This window comes from Leptonychotes weddellii, chromosome 15 (genome assembly GCF_054177405.1).
Source record: "Leptonychotes weddellii isolate Sample4059 chromosome 15, ASM5417740v2, whole genome shotgun sequence".
In the NCBI taxonomy this organism is placed as follows: domain Eukaryota; kingdom Metazoa; phylum Chordata; class Mammalia; order Carnivora; family Phocidae; genus Leptonychotes; species Leptonychotes weddellii.
The window spans coordinates 36,748,155-36,761,242 of NC_138383.1; the positions used below are offsets into that span (position 1 = coordinate 36,748,155).

The 13,088-nt window shown below is 47.9% G+C and overlaps 1 protein-coding gene across 3 annotated transcripts; it reads left to right on the top strand.

Moving 5' to 3' along the window:
* Positions 1-8,021: 8,021 nt before the first annotated feature.
* On the top strand, positions 8,022-12,101 carry ERAL1 (Era like 12S mitochondrial rRNA chaperone 1). Of its 3 annotated transcripts, none has more exons than XM_081805455.1 (10): positions 8,022-8,336; positions 9,263-9,390; positions 9,522-9,599; positions 10,006-10,052; positions 10,210-10,271; positions 10,440-10,552; positions 10,645-10,893; positions 11,034-11,183; positions 11,304-11,384; positions 11,504-12,101. In XM_081805455.1, the coding sequence occupies exons 1-10, from the start codon at positions 8,054-8,056 to the stop codon at positions 11,624-11,626; spliced, it is 1,314 nt and encodes a 437-aa protein (XP_081661581.1). In that variant the 5' UTR covers positions 8,022-8,053; the 3' UTR covers positions 11,627-12,101. The 3 variants fall into 3 exon arrangements, with proteins under 3 accessions (XP_081661581.1, XP_081661582.1, XP_081661583.1); XM_081805456.1 differs by having other exon boundaries at positions 11,052-11,183; XM_081805457.1 differs by lacking the exon at positions 11,034-11,183.
* The last annotated feature ends 987 nt before the right edge of the window (positions 12,102-13,088 follow it).

Sequence of the window (13,088 nt, forward strand, 5' to 3'; positions counted from 1 at the left end):
ACGGACGCCCGCGCCTGCGCAGCCCGCGCCGAGGCGTCTTCTTCAGTGCCTGATGCCTGGACCCTTCGGTCTCAGGTGGACATGGCCGCTGGCTTGGAGGCGTGGTTAGGCTTACAGACTTTGGCGGCTGACCACAGGTCCAAGGCCTCTGGATTACCTTGTCTAGGTTACTAAACCCTTGGACCACGATGCCCATAAGGAGCCATAGACATAATGACACTTTTAAGATTCTGGCTCCTACTTACTCTTGAAGGCCTGAATGCAGATGCTCTGAGGTGACTGATAATGAACTTCGGATTTCTTTCAAGAAAACGGTCACATCTAGAATGCATTGCGGCTAATTGTGTAAGAGGCAACTTTGACATCCCAGAATACACTACTGGCCAGGAGGTGCTCAGAAGCCCCGAGGATCTTGTCAAGGCGGTGACTGCGCTTAACTTCTTTGGGACACTGCTAAGTTCAGTCTGTTTATCAAGCGCATACTGTTTACTGGACAAAAATGTTCTAGGCATCTCATATGTGCCATCGAGGGACTTGCAGGCTAATAGTCCCCTACTTTCCAGCTCTCACTATGAAGCCTGGCCCTTGTGCAAACTGGTTAACAAAAACTAGACCTTTAGCCCATGGAGACCCAACCATCAGTTCCTAGACCATTGTGCGGCCTTGGCATAGCCAAACAAAAGACTAGGCTTAATTGAGTCTTGGAAATCCAGTACAGACTTGACAGCTGAGGGCAGTGCACTTAAGTAGAAGGGAAGAGGAAACACAGGACTAAACTCTCTCCTTATTGCCATGACCCCCATTCCATCTCCAGCCCAGTCTTCCCTCTACAGTTCAGAGTTTGGAGAGATAGGAACAAAATATAATGTAAGGCAAAAGAAAATCAAGGAGAAGTGGAGGGGGAGCAGTTCTATTCTTTCTGTGAAAGGTGTTATATTCTTTGTACTTCTAGAGAAAGAAAAACTACTCCTGATCCCAGGATCTGATATGAATGTTTCAATTCCTAATCTAAGACTAAGGAAATTTTTCCCTCATTTTGGAAAGAAGCAAGAATAGGCCCTACAGTAAATTTGAGAATGTTGAAAATGGAGTGTCGCTAATATTACTAATTACAAATTGCTAATTAAAAATGCGGGGGCGGGGTGCCTGCGTGGTTCAGATGGTTGGGTGTCTGCCTTCAGCTCAGGTCATGATCCCAGCATCCTGGGATCGAGCCCCGCATCGGGCTCCTTGCTCAGTGGGAAGCCTGCTTCTCCCTCTCCCTCTCGCACTCCCACTGCTTGTGTTCCCTCTCTAGATGTGTCTCTTTCTGTCAAATAAATAAATAAAAATCTTTTAAAAAATGCATATAGGGGCGCCAGGGTAGTACAGTCAATTAAGCATCTGACTCTTGGTTTTGGCTCAGGTGGTGACCTCAGGATCGTGAGATCGAGCCCCACATGGGGCTCCACGCTCAGCGCAGAGTCAGCTTGAGATTCTCTTCCCTCTCCCTCTGCCCCTCCTGCTCGTTCTCCTCTCTCTTTCTCTCTCTCTCTAAAAGAAATAAATCTCGGGTGCCTGGGTGGCTCAGTTGGTTAAGCGTCTGCCTTCAGCTCAGGTAATGATCCCAGGATCCTGGGATCGAGTCCGGCATCGGGCTCCCTGCTCAGCAGGGAGTCTGCTTCTCCCTCTACCTGCCGCTCCCCCTACTTGTGCTCTCTCTGTGTCAAATAAATAAATATTTTTTTAAAAGTTAAAAAAAAGAAATCTTTTAAAAATGCATATAATGGAATTCTCAAGTCACTAAGAAATGAATGGTTAGGCCCTGTAGCACCTAGGAACCTGAGGATATTTTACTCATCAGATACATGTGACTTTTATGTAGATAGCTATATGTTGCTGTGGAAAAACAGTATATAGATTAGCATAATTCAGTCCCTAGAGAAGCAAATCTACACAAAAGTGCATGCCTCATGTCTGAACTGCCTCCCACCTCTTGACATATATAGAGTAAAATACAACTGCTAACAGAGTAGGGTGGTGGGGCCCAGAACCAAAACCAGAAGCTAGCTCCTGACTTGGGAGAGTTGTCATTACTTGCAAAAGTATTACCCTTTGGAACAAGAGCACATTTAGCACCACAGAGAAATTGCAGAGCCAGAAAGGAGGAAGAATTAATATTGACACTATGTTCTGATGAATGGATGTGTAAAAAAAAAAAAGGTCAAAGCTGACCCTGAAGCTTCTGGGAACCATATTTTCCTAATTCTACCACCACATGAAGTCCTCTGCTGGAATCTACATGATGATGACATATCTTCTTTTTTTTTTTTAAGTTTATTTATTTAAGGAATCTCTATACCCACTGTAGGACTCGAACTCACAACCCTAAGATCAAGAGTTGCACATTCCCCTAACTGAGCCAGCTAGGTGCCCCAACAGCATATCTTGTTATATTTGAACCGTAAGGGTCTCCTGAACCATTTCCCTACTTGAATTTCTCTTTTTATATAGATTTATTTTTTAAGCTTATTTATTTGTTTATTTATTTATTTTTAAGTAATCTTTACACCCAATGTGGGGCTCAAACTCACAACCCTAAGATCAAGAGTCCTATGCTCTCCCAACTGAGCCAGCCAGGCACCCCAACCTACTTGAATTTCTTACCAAGGGCAGAATAGCAGATTTTTTTTTCCTGCCAAGTATCATTATATCCAATGATAATCATTCTGAGAACTACCTCTACTCCATTTTCAGACCCTGTGATTTGGATGAGGTCACCCCAGGCATGGAGTACATAACCCAGACCCAAGTGATTCAGCACGTAACATTCTCTAAGCTACAGTGATTGTTTCAGGAATGGGCATGTAACCCAGTCAGAGCCTAAATGCACATGGTGAACTTTCCTTCAGGGGAAATCTGTTGGCTCTTTCCAACTAAAACTGGATGTGAGAAGATGTAAAATCCTGGAGATGCTGCAGCCATGTTGACACCACAAAGGTAGAGCCAATCTATCTAAAGAAATATCATTTATTCATTCACTGAGCAAATATTTATTGAGTACCCATTATGTGTTAGACACTGTTGTAGGTATAGGAGATACAGCAGTGAACAATATATATTGTCTTTGTCCTCATAGAACTTACAGTCTAGTAGGGGACATATAATAATAACAACAAACAGTTGAATAACATTTACTATGTGTCAAGAACTGTTCTAAGTCCTTTATACATATCAGTTCTTTTAATCATCACAATAACCCTATCCCTATTTTATAGATAAAGAAATTGAAGGAGAGAGAAGTTATTTGTCCTGGTCACGCAGTAAATAATGGAGCTGAAAATCAACCCAGTATATCTGGCTCAATAATCTTTGTGCTCAATTATACATTATAAACTGCCTTATCATAGGAGGGGGAAAAGAGGGTCCTCAGAGAGAATTTAATCAGTCATGGAAGGAACCACTGAAGGAGATACCTGGAAGTGAGAAAGAATACTGGGCAATTGGGAGACTGAAAAAAATTCAGTTAAGGGCGCCTGGGTGGCTCAGTTGGTTAACCGACTGCCTTCAGCTCAGGTCATGATCCTGGAGTCCCTGGATCGAGTCCCGCATCAGGCTCCCTGCTCAGCAGGGAGTCTGCTTCTCCCTCTGACCCTAACCCCTCTCATGTGCTCTCTCTCATTCTCTCTCTCTCAAATATATATATATAAAAAAAATTCAGTTAAGCTGAAAAAGAGGAATGACAAGAGATGAGACTAGTGGAGGCGCCTGGCTGGCTCAGTCCAAAGAGCCCCATGTTGCGTGTAGAGATTACTAAAAATAAATAAATAAAGTTAAAAAAACCAACCAAACAAAGAGAGATGAGTCTGGCAAAGTAAGCCAGGGCCACATTAGTTTATACTTTATTCTCAGGGCAGTGAAGCAAGGGAGTGACTTGTTCAGATTGGGGCTATGAGGGCTCGGTAAGACTGTGAAGACGCTTGATGATGCTCCTATAGCATTTCAGGAACTGCAATAGGATCATTGTAGGTAGTGATAAATGCTGTGAGGAAATGATATTTAAACTGATAACTGAATAGGGAGCAGAAGCCAAATCTAGAAGAACATAGAAGGCAGGAGTAGCAGATATAAAGGCCTTGAGCAGAAATGAGCTTGGTATATTCAAGAGATGGAAGGAGGGATGTCTGGGTGGCTCAGTTGGTTAAGCATCTGCTTTTGGCTCATGTTATGATCCCAGGGTCCTGGGATCAAGTCCCGCATTGGGCTCCTTACTCAGCAGGGAGTCTGCTTCTCCCTCTGCCTGTCACTCCCCCTGCTTGTGCTCACTTTCTCTCTCTCACACACAAAGTCTTTTTTTTTTTTTTTTAAGAGAGAGATGGAAAGAAAGCTAGTGTGCTGGAAGCCTTGGGAGTAGAAGCAGGGCTCAAGGACATTGGATTAATCTAGCTGTCATAAAAAGCCTTTAAAGAGTTTTAATCACATCCTTCCACTTTTATCCCTTTAATTTCTAGAATCCATCTCTGTCTCTCCACCAGAGATGGAGAGACATCCATTTATTTTATTTTTAAATAAATATATTTATTTTATTTTTTTTTAAAGGTAGAAACAGGCTATCTTTTTTTTTTTAAGATTTTATTCATTTATTTAATTGACAGAGAGAGAGAGACAGCGAGAGAGGGAACACAAGCAGGGTGAGGGGCAGAGGGAGAAGCAGGCTTCCCGCAGAGCAGGGAGCCCGATGCGGGGCTCGATCCCAGGACCCTGAGATCATGACCTGAGCCGAAGGCAGACGCTTAACCGACTGAGCCACCCAGGCGCCCCTTTGCTACTATTTTAGTGAGAAACATACAGTGACACCCAATTGGAAAAGGACTTCCAGATCAGGGAAGTTTTGGATTTTTGCTTTTCAAATGGAAGATTTTTTAATTTTTAAAAAGATTTATTTATTTGAGAGAGAGAGCACGCAAGCAGGAGAAGGGCAGAGGGAGAGAAATTCAAGCAGACTACGAGCTGAGCACGGAGCCCAAGGCGGGGCTCAATCCCAGAACACCATTATCATGACCTGAGCCGAAATCAAGGGTCTGACTTAACTGACGCCCCTAAGCATCTTTTTTTTTTTTTTTCTTTAAGGTTTTATTTATTTAAGGGACACCTGGGTGTCTCATTCAGTTAAACATCTGCCTTCAGCTCAGGTCCTGATCCCAGAATTGGGCTCCTTGCTCAGCGGGGACCCTGCTTCTCCCTCTGCCTGCCGCTCCCCCTGCTTGTGCTCTCGCTCTCTGACAAATAAATAAAATCTTTAAAGAGAGAGAGAGAGCGAAGGGGGGGGCGTGGAGGGGCAGAGGGAGAGGGAGAAGCAGACTCCCCACTGAGCAGGGAGCCCGAGGTGGGGCTCAATTCCAGGACCCTGGGATCATGACCTGAGCTGAAGGCATACACTTAACTGACTGAGCTACCCAGGCATCCCGAGATCAAGCATTTTTAAAATAAATGCTGATGAGAGGAATATAATACAGAGAGAAATTGTCTATATAGAAAAGAAAGATTAAAACAATTAGCTTTAAGATAAGGACATTTATTGAGAGCCTCCATTGTTCTAAATCCTAGATTCAAATGAACACATGATATTAGGTAGATGTGTTTATTATTTTCTTCATTTTACAGATGACAAAACTGACATTTGGAGAGTTGAAATAACTTGTCCAAACTCACACAGCTAATAAGTAGCAAGTTAACATATGAATCCACGCAGTCTATTTCATTTGATTAGCCTCTCCTAATCTCACAAAATGCATTTCCCCACAATATCCTTGAGGGAAAATCTGGGGGAAAGAAGAGAATTAACAAAGCACTCTGACACATTTCCTCTAAGTTTTTGTGTTATCCCAGGGATTCTTCCAAGGTGTTATCTGTTGCCAATGCTGTAGTACTTAGTATGTGTTCCTTGGGTGATTTTGCATTTATTTAATTAAGCTCTTCAACCACCATTTAACCTGAAGTTGCCCTTCATCCTAATTACAGTTGAAATGGCATTTCACCTTAGTGTCCATGAAGAAGATTCGTATTTTTCTGATTGCCAGCTGCCCTGTATTAAGTGGTATTTTGTTCTTTGGGCACCCATATGCCCAAAGAACATCCAGAATATCATGTTCCAGAAAGGTTGTTTCCTCTGCTAATAGAGCAGGCAGCCTGAAAGCTGGAGCCTGGCGCCATTTGCAAACCATCAGTGCATTTAGCTGCCAGTCTCCGTCAATCCTGTGTCACTCAGAGCTACTCTGGACACTCAGCCTCCACTCCCACAACAGCAGCCCAGTCAGTTGGTTCCCACCATCCTCCCAACAATTCTGCCCTCTCTGTCCTATATCATCAATTTTCTTCTCTCCACCTGGTCACTGCCATGAGCAAACAAAAATCTCTGATCTCTAAAAAGAAAAGAAAATCTTTTCTTAACCCGACTTCTCTCCCCCTCTTCTGTTAGCACTCCCTTTTGCTCTGTTCCCCTGGAAAGATATATATTTTTTTTTCCTGGCTTTCCTCAATTACCTCTCCTCTCATTTGCTCTCTCTTTTTTAAAGATTTTATTTATTTGACAGAGAGAGAGAGAGCACAAGCAGGGGGAGCAGCAGGCAGAGGGATTGGGAGAAGGAGGCTCCCCACTGAGCAGGGAGCCAGACAGGGGGCTCCATCCCAGGACCCCGGGATCATGACCTGAGCCGATAGCAGATGCTTAACTCACTGGGCCACCCAGGCGCCCCTCTCTCTCTTTTTAAGTAAGCTCTATGCCCAACCCAAGGTAGGGCTCAAACTCACAAGCCTGAGAGCAGGTGCCACATATTCTACAGACTGAGCAGCCTGGTGCCCCATCTCCCATTCTCTCTTAAACTCAATCCATTTAGGTTTTCACCTAGACCATGCTACCTGAACTGTTCCTGTCAGGTCATGAACATCTCTCTCTCTCTCACACACACGGCCTCCAGGACACAAGTCCTGTGAAAGAGATTTTTGTCCATTTCCTTTTTTTTTGTTTTGTTTTTAAGATTTTATTTATTTATTCATGAGAGACAGAGGCAGAGGGAGAAGCAGGCTCCCCACGGAGCAGAGAGTCCAATGTGGGGCTCCATTCCAGGACCCTGGGATCATGACCTGAGCGGAAGGCAGACACTTAACCGACGGAGCCACCCAGGCGTCCCTCCATTTTCTTAATTCATGTATCCCCGCACCTGGACATGTCCTGTACATAGCATATGAATAAATCCCCATCCCTCCAATCCCCGCAACATTTCTCTCTCAATTTTAAGAGTTTGACTGAGAGGCTTCAAAGAATGACTAAGGCTTAAGGCCGCAAAACGACTTATTATCAAGTTCCTCAGGCCTCTAAGGCAATCTGGGGGATTGTAGGTGACTACGCAGCGTCTTCCCCTTTACAGACCCTCTGGTTTTTCTTCAGAAAGGAATGGCCTCAGGGAAGAGGTAGTAACGGAGGTTCATAGATGGGAAATCGGGTCTGCTGCTCCTCGGGAACACCGACCCAAGGAGTACTCCCTACAGGAGGCTCGTATGAAGCAATGATGCAGACTGTCGGAGAACGCTGCGGACCGCTAGGCCAAGCCAGAGGGATACTGGGAGAGAACCTGCAAGCCTGAAACCAGGGAGAACTAAAAAGCACCCGTTCTGGCTCCCACGACCTTTCCTCCTTCGATGCGTCAGTTTTTCCAGCTGGGAGAAGTCAGAAACTGAGAAAGATTTCTGCCGCTTGGCCTCATGGGAGATGTAGTCTCTCAGAAGCCTGGGCTAGAAGGACCTTTTACAAAACTTTGGCAGGAGAAGAAGAAAACAGGATGTGTATGGGAGTCCAAAACGATCATCACGTCCACGCAAACTCTAAATACACATTTTCCTTTTCCTTAGCCTCGGTCAGTGTCCAGAGCGGGGTCCCCCTCCATCTCACCTCCAACATCCCGTGTATCTCCGCACTCTGGGCCAATCTAGCTCTGTCCTGCTCGCTCGCTTTTCCACCGCTCTATCCAATCGTAGGTGAGTTCTTGGTCAGTTCCCGGAGTGCCTTGCGGCTGTAATGGCTGCCCCCAGCCGGCGCGCGGCTACGCTCTTTGGGGCGGTGTTAAGGGTGCGGCAGTTGGGCCCCGATGCCGTGAGGGAGTGGGGAGCCCGGGTCTCCTCGCTCTTTGACTGGCAGCGGAGGTGCGTGTCCTGTTTCGCGGGCTCCGCTTTCTCTGGTCCCCGCCTAGCCTCTCCCTCTCGCCGTTATGGCCAGAGCTCAGCCTTGGACCGCTTCCTTGGACTCTCTCAGCCAGACGGTTCGTTGACTTCTCACCCTCCCGGCGTGTCCATGCACAGAGGTAAAGGGCCCGGATAGGCTTGTCCCCGATTGTCACGGTTTTAGCAGTGAAAGTTCCGGGTCGGGGAAACTGCTCAGTCCGTGGGGATATCATCATTGGTCCTATATTGTGGAAAACGATCTTGAGGCCTCGAGAGAGAGGCGAGCCTTGAAGGATCTCACAGGAGAGAGATACCAGGTTTTAAGAGTTGGGAGCCAGAGGGAACTGATGTGGTCACAAACAGAGACGCTCACAAAGAGCAAGAGATTCAGGGCCACAGGCAAGGCAGAATTGTGGCTCTCTGCCCCGAGATGGAAAGCAAACTTGGTCCCATAAGTGCCCAATCTACTTGTCAAGAGACTGAGTTACACCTAGGAAATAGCACCCTCTGTTCTTCAAGTAATGTAGACTGCACTCTGGTAGGGAGGCTGCACACAAAAACTGGTCATTGTAATGCAATATTATAAGAAACTAATACTTAAAAATACTGAGAAAGCTTGCAGAGCCTTCATAACACCTTTAGTAGGGTGAGATTGTCCGAGCTGGAGGGATTTCTGGCATTATCTGAACTAGCTGTACTTTCACACATGTACATGCATTTATCAGGCACAGTACAATTCCACACAGTAATTGAGTATTAAATGCCAGGCATTGTGTTGATTGTTTCTACAAAATTGCCAATTGTCAAAAGAAGGTTTTAAGTAGGTATTGTTAATATTATCTCCATTTCACATGTGAGAAAACTAAGGCGCTTAGAGAAGTTAGAGAATTTGATACAATCATATAAACAAATTAATGGACAAGCTAAGTCTCAAAGCCAGGTCTCAGCTTCAACCTGGTACACTTATCTTTTATGCCCTACTTCCTTTGTGGGCGGGTAGGACTGAGTACCTGATAAGGGATCCAGGTTGCACTACCTCTCACTCCCCTCCTGCCCCCACACACAGATGAGCAGGATCTCCTCTTGGTCCATCGTCCCGACATGCCTGAGAACTCCAGGGTCCTAAGAGTGGTCCTCCTGGGTGCCCCGAATGCAGGGAAGTCAACACTCTCCAACCAGCTGCTGGGTCGGAAAGTATGCTGCATCCTTGACGCTACCGCCCCCCCCCCAACCCCACCCCTTTCATCTCTTACTTTTTTCTCTTTCTTCATGAATTGTCCTACAGTGATCTGGGATCTCAGTTGGGACTTCTTTGTTTTTGGCAGGTGTTCCCTGTCTCCAAGAAGGTGCACACCACTCGCTGCCAAGCTCTGGGGGTCATCACAGAGAAAGAGGTCCAGGTGGTGGGTACCTGCAAAGGAAGTCCAGCAAACTGGACAGCGGGTGAACTTAAGAGGGTCTCCCTTACAGTTAGACCTGAAGAAAATGTTAAATTCACTTTTCTGAGGGAAGGGGGTCTCCTCTTTCGTTAGGCCTAGTGCAGTTCTCTCTACTTCCCCCCTCTGGCATCTAGTCAGAAAGATCTCATTCCCTCTTTAATCCTTCCTAATCTTTCATGTATTCACAGTCATCATCTTTTTCTTGGATCCTATCTAGAATTAAAACAAAACTGGAGGGTAAAAATCTAAAGTCATCCTGGCCTAGAGTGGGTGCAGGCTTCTGACATCAATGGTGGCCTTTCTCTCACCCGCCAGTTATAATCGTTCCATCTTGGGGGGGGGGGTGGGCATCTCTCTTTCCTGATTTTAGATTCTACTTGACACACCTGGCCTCATCAGCCCTGTTAAACAGAAAAGGTAATAGCTGTGGAAACAGGTTTGTTGAGGGAAAGGTGTTGAGAAGGTGAGGAGATTCCATCAGAGGGGCTGGAAAACCCCCTTATCATACCCTATCCCTCATTAGGAGTATATCAGTCATAAGACCCTTCCTGACCTAAGTTTGTCTGTCCCTCAGGCACCATCTGGAGCTTTCTTTGTTGGAAGATCCATGGAAGAGCATGGAATCTGCTGATCTGGGTTAGACTCATGATGGGAATCTGAAGCCCAATTTACATGGTCACGACCTCTTGTTCCTGGTAGTTTGGGGGATGGGGGTTGGCCCAGAGCCCATATCATGGACATTTTGGGGGGGTGGGGAGAGAGTGGTCATATATTTGTCCTGCTGCCCACCCTGCCACCTTCTAGTTGTGGTCCTTGTGGATGTCTCAGACAAGTGGACTCGGAACCAGCTCAGGCCCCAGGTGCTCCAGTGCCTGACCCAGTTCTCCCAAGTCCCTAGCATCCTTGTCATGAACAAGGTGAGTACCACCTACCTGAAGAAGGGGTCTGCTTTCCTCCATGGTGCCCATCTCACTGACCACACACCCCTCTGCCCGTCCTCCATGCCCAGGTAGATTGCCTGAAGCAGAAGTCTGTTCTCCTGGAGCTCACAGCAGCCCTTACTGAAGGTGTGGTCAATGGCAAGAAGCTCAAGATGCGGCAGGCCCTTCGCTCACAGCCTGGCACTCCTTGCCCTAGCCCAGCAGCTAAGGGCCCAAAAACACAGTCTGTGGGAGGCCCTCAGAGGATTGGCTGGCCCCACTTCCAGGAGATCTTCATGTTGTCAGCCCTAAGCCAGGAGGATGTGAAAACACTAAAGGTCAGTTAGCCTTGGCCGTAGCTTGGCCTCTGATTTCTGCCATGTGAAGATAAGCCTCAGAGTTCCTCCTGGTAGTGAGAATGAGTAGGAAAGTCTTGGTTGGGACTGAGCTGCCCCCCTACCCCCCTCTGTACCCACAGCATTACCTCCTGGCACAGGCCCGGCCAGGACCCTGGGAATTCCACAGTGGAGTCCTCACTAGCCAGACGCCTGAGGAGATCTGTGCCAACATCATCCGAGAGAAGCTCCTAGAACACCTGCCCCAGGAGATGCCCTATAGTGTGCAGCAGGTGCGGGCACAATGAAGGAATCTGGGGGCTCTTCACCATGCACACACCCAAGACAGGACACCTGGGGCCCGGAGAGGTAGGGATATGGGTCTGTCTGACTAATCATGTCTCCCTGTGCAGAGGACAGTGATGTGGGAGGAAGGGCCAAGCGGAGAGCTGGTGATCGAACAGAAGCTTCTGGTGCCCAAAGAATCTCATGTGGTAAGCCGGGTTAGGCTTGGAGAAAGGACCAGGGCATTAGGCAGGGGTTCTTCCTCCACTGCCTGGGAGCCCTGAGAACTGGCTTGTGTGTGTGTCTCTCTCTCTTACCCCACCCTCAGAGGATCCTGATTGGTCCAAAGGGGCACTTGATCTCCCAGATTGCACAGGAGGTGGGCCGCGACCTCATGGACATCTTCCTCTGCGATGTTCGGCTCCGCCTCTCTGTGAGGCTTCTCAAGTGACCACCCTCTGCTGCCTTGCCCAGGGCTTCTCAGCCAGAGCTGCTGGCAGGGCCACTGACCAGAACGGCCCCTGCCCAGGGACAGGGACTGGTGAGAGGTGTGGGCACTGCCTGCCTGCCTGCCTGACTGGCGGCTGGCTTGGCCTTCCTGAGTCTGCCTAGCCCCTGCCTGACCACGTCTGTTGGAGGAAGTAACTTATCTTAGCTCAGTTCCCAGGTCGTTCCTCTGCCTGCGGTCCCAGCTGCTTAGGTCTAGAAGTTGGCTCTTTGGTAGGAACAATGCCACCCTGCTTCTGGCTGGCAGCGAACCCAGAGTTCTTCCCTGAGTTGCCAGTTTTAGCAGAGAGGGCTTTTTCCTGTCCACTCAGTTCCTCTACCTTAAAGCTGCGCGTAAGAACCTGTGGGTCCTAAGTGAGATAGTGCCGCTCACTCCATCCCTCTCCCCAGTCTTGGATGCTAATAAAATTAAAAAACAAGCATACTGGTTCTCATCTTTATTTCTTTTTTTTTTTTTTTAAGATTTTATTTATTTGAGAGAGAGAGATTGAGAGAACGAGTGGGAAGAGGGGCAGAGGGAGAAGCAGACTCCCCACTGAGCAGGGAGCCCGACGCGGGGCTCGATCCCAGGATCCTGGCATCATGACCTGAGCCGAAGGCAGACGCTTAACCGACTGAGCCACCCAGGCGCCCTCATCTTTGTTTCTTATAATAGGAAAGAGAAAACCCATTCCCTCACCCCCACCCTGTTGTCTGAACTGGAGTCTCCCTCCCTCCCAGTGGTCTGTTCCAGGGTCCTGAGCGCTCTTCTTGGCACGTGTTCTGGGTACAGCAAGAGAACCATTACCATTACTAAACTCAGTAATGGTAACGGTTTCCTCGCCATCCCCAAGCGTCCCGGCGGTCAGCAGGCTGTGATGCGCTGAGCGGCGAGCCCAGCGGGTTTGCGGCTTCCCTGGCCCTCGTCTGGCTCCAGAGCTGTGGGGACCCGGACTAGTACATCATCTATACTGTAGTATCTCATCGCAAACTTACAGTATATGATGATATCCCAGCCAGGGCCCTGCAGCAGGCACAGGGAGCACGGCTTGGAGAGCACTGTGGCAGGGAGGGCCAGGGGCTGGGGCAGAGCAGGACAGGTCAGTGCTGGACACACACAGCTCCCCACTCCCCACTCCATAGCTCCTGGGCCAGCAGCTCCTTGATGGTTGTGGTCAAGGGCAGCCCAAGTCAGGTAGGGAAGGGGCCTGGCCCGGAGAACCCTGCAGAGCTAGGGTCTGTTGAGATCTCCTTGGGGACCCAGTGTCAGAATTAAACAAGCTAGAGATCACATAGTGAGGCAGAAGGTTCCCTCTGGTCAGACCAACAAGCAGACAGACAGGCCCAGGAGGGGTACTTACCTGGGGCTGGAACTGCAGACTGGGGAGGCCTTCAGAGGTAAGGAGGCCCTGACCCTGCCTCTCCAC

Bases quoted from the DNA above. Each gene is read 5' to 3' on its own strand.
- ERAL1 (XM_081805455.1), top strand. From the start codon at position 8,054: ATGGCTGCCCCCAGCCGGCGCGCGGCTACGCTCTTTGGGGCGGTGTTA. The intron at 10,272-10,439 runs GTTAGACTCATG...GCCACCTTCTAG, and splicing joins CATGGAATCTGCTGATCTGG to TTGTGGTCCTTGTGGATGTC. The intron at 10,553-10,644 runs GTGAGTACCACC...CTCCATGCCCAG, and splicing joins GCATCCTTGTCATGAACAAG to GTAGATTGCCTGAAGCAGAA.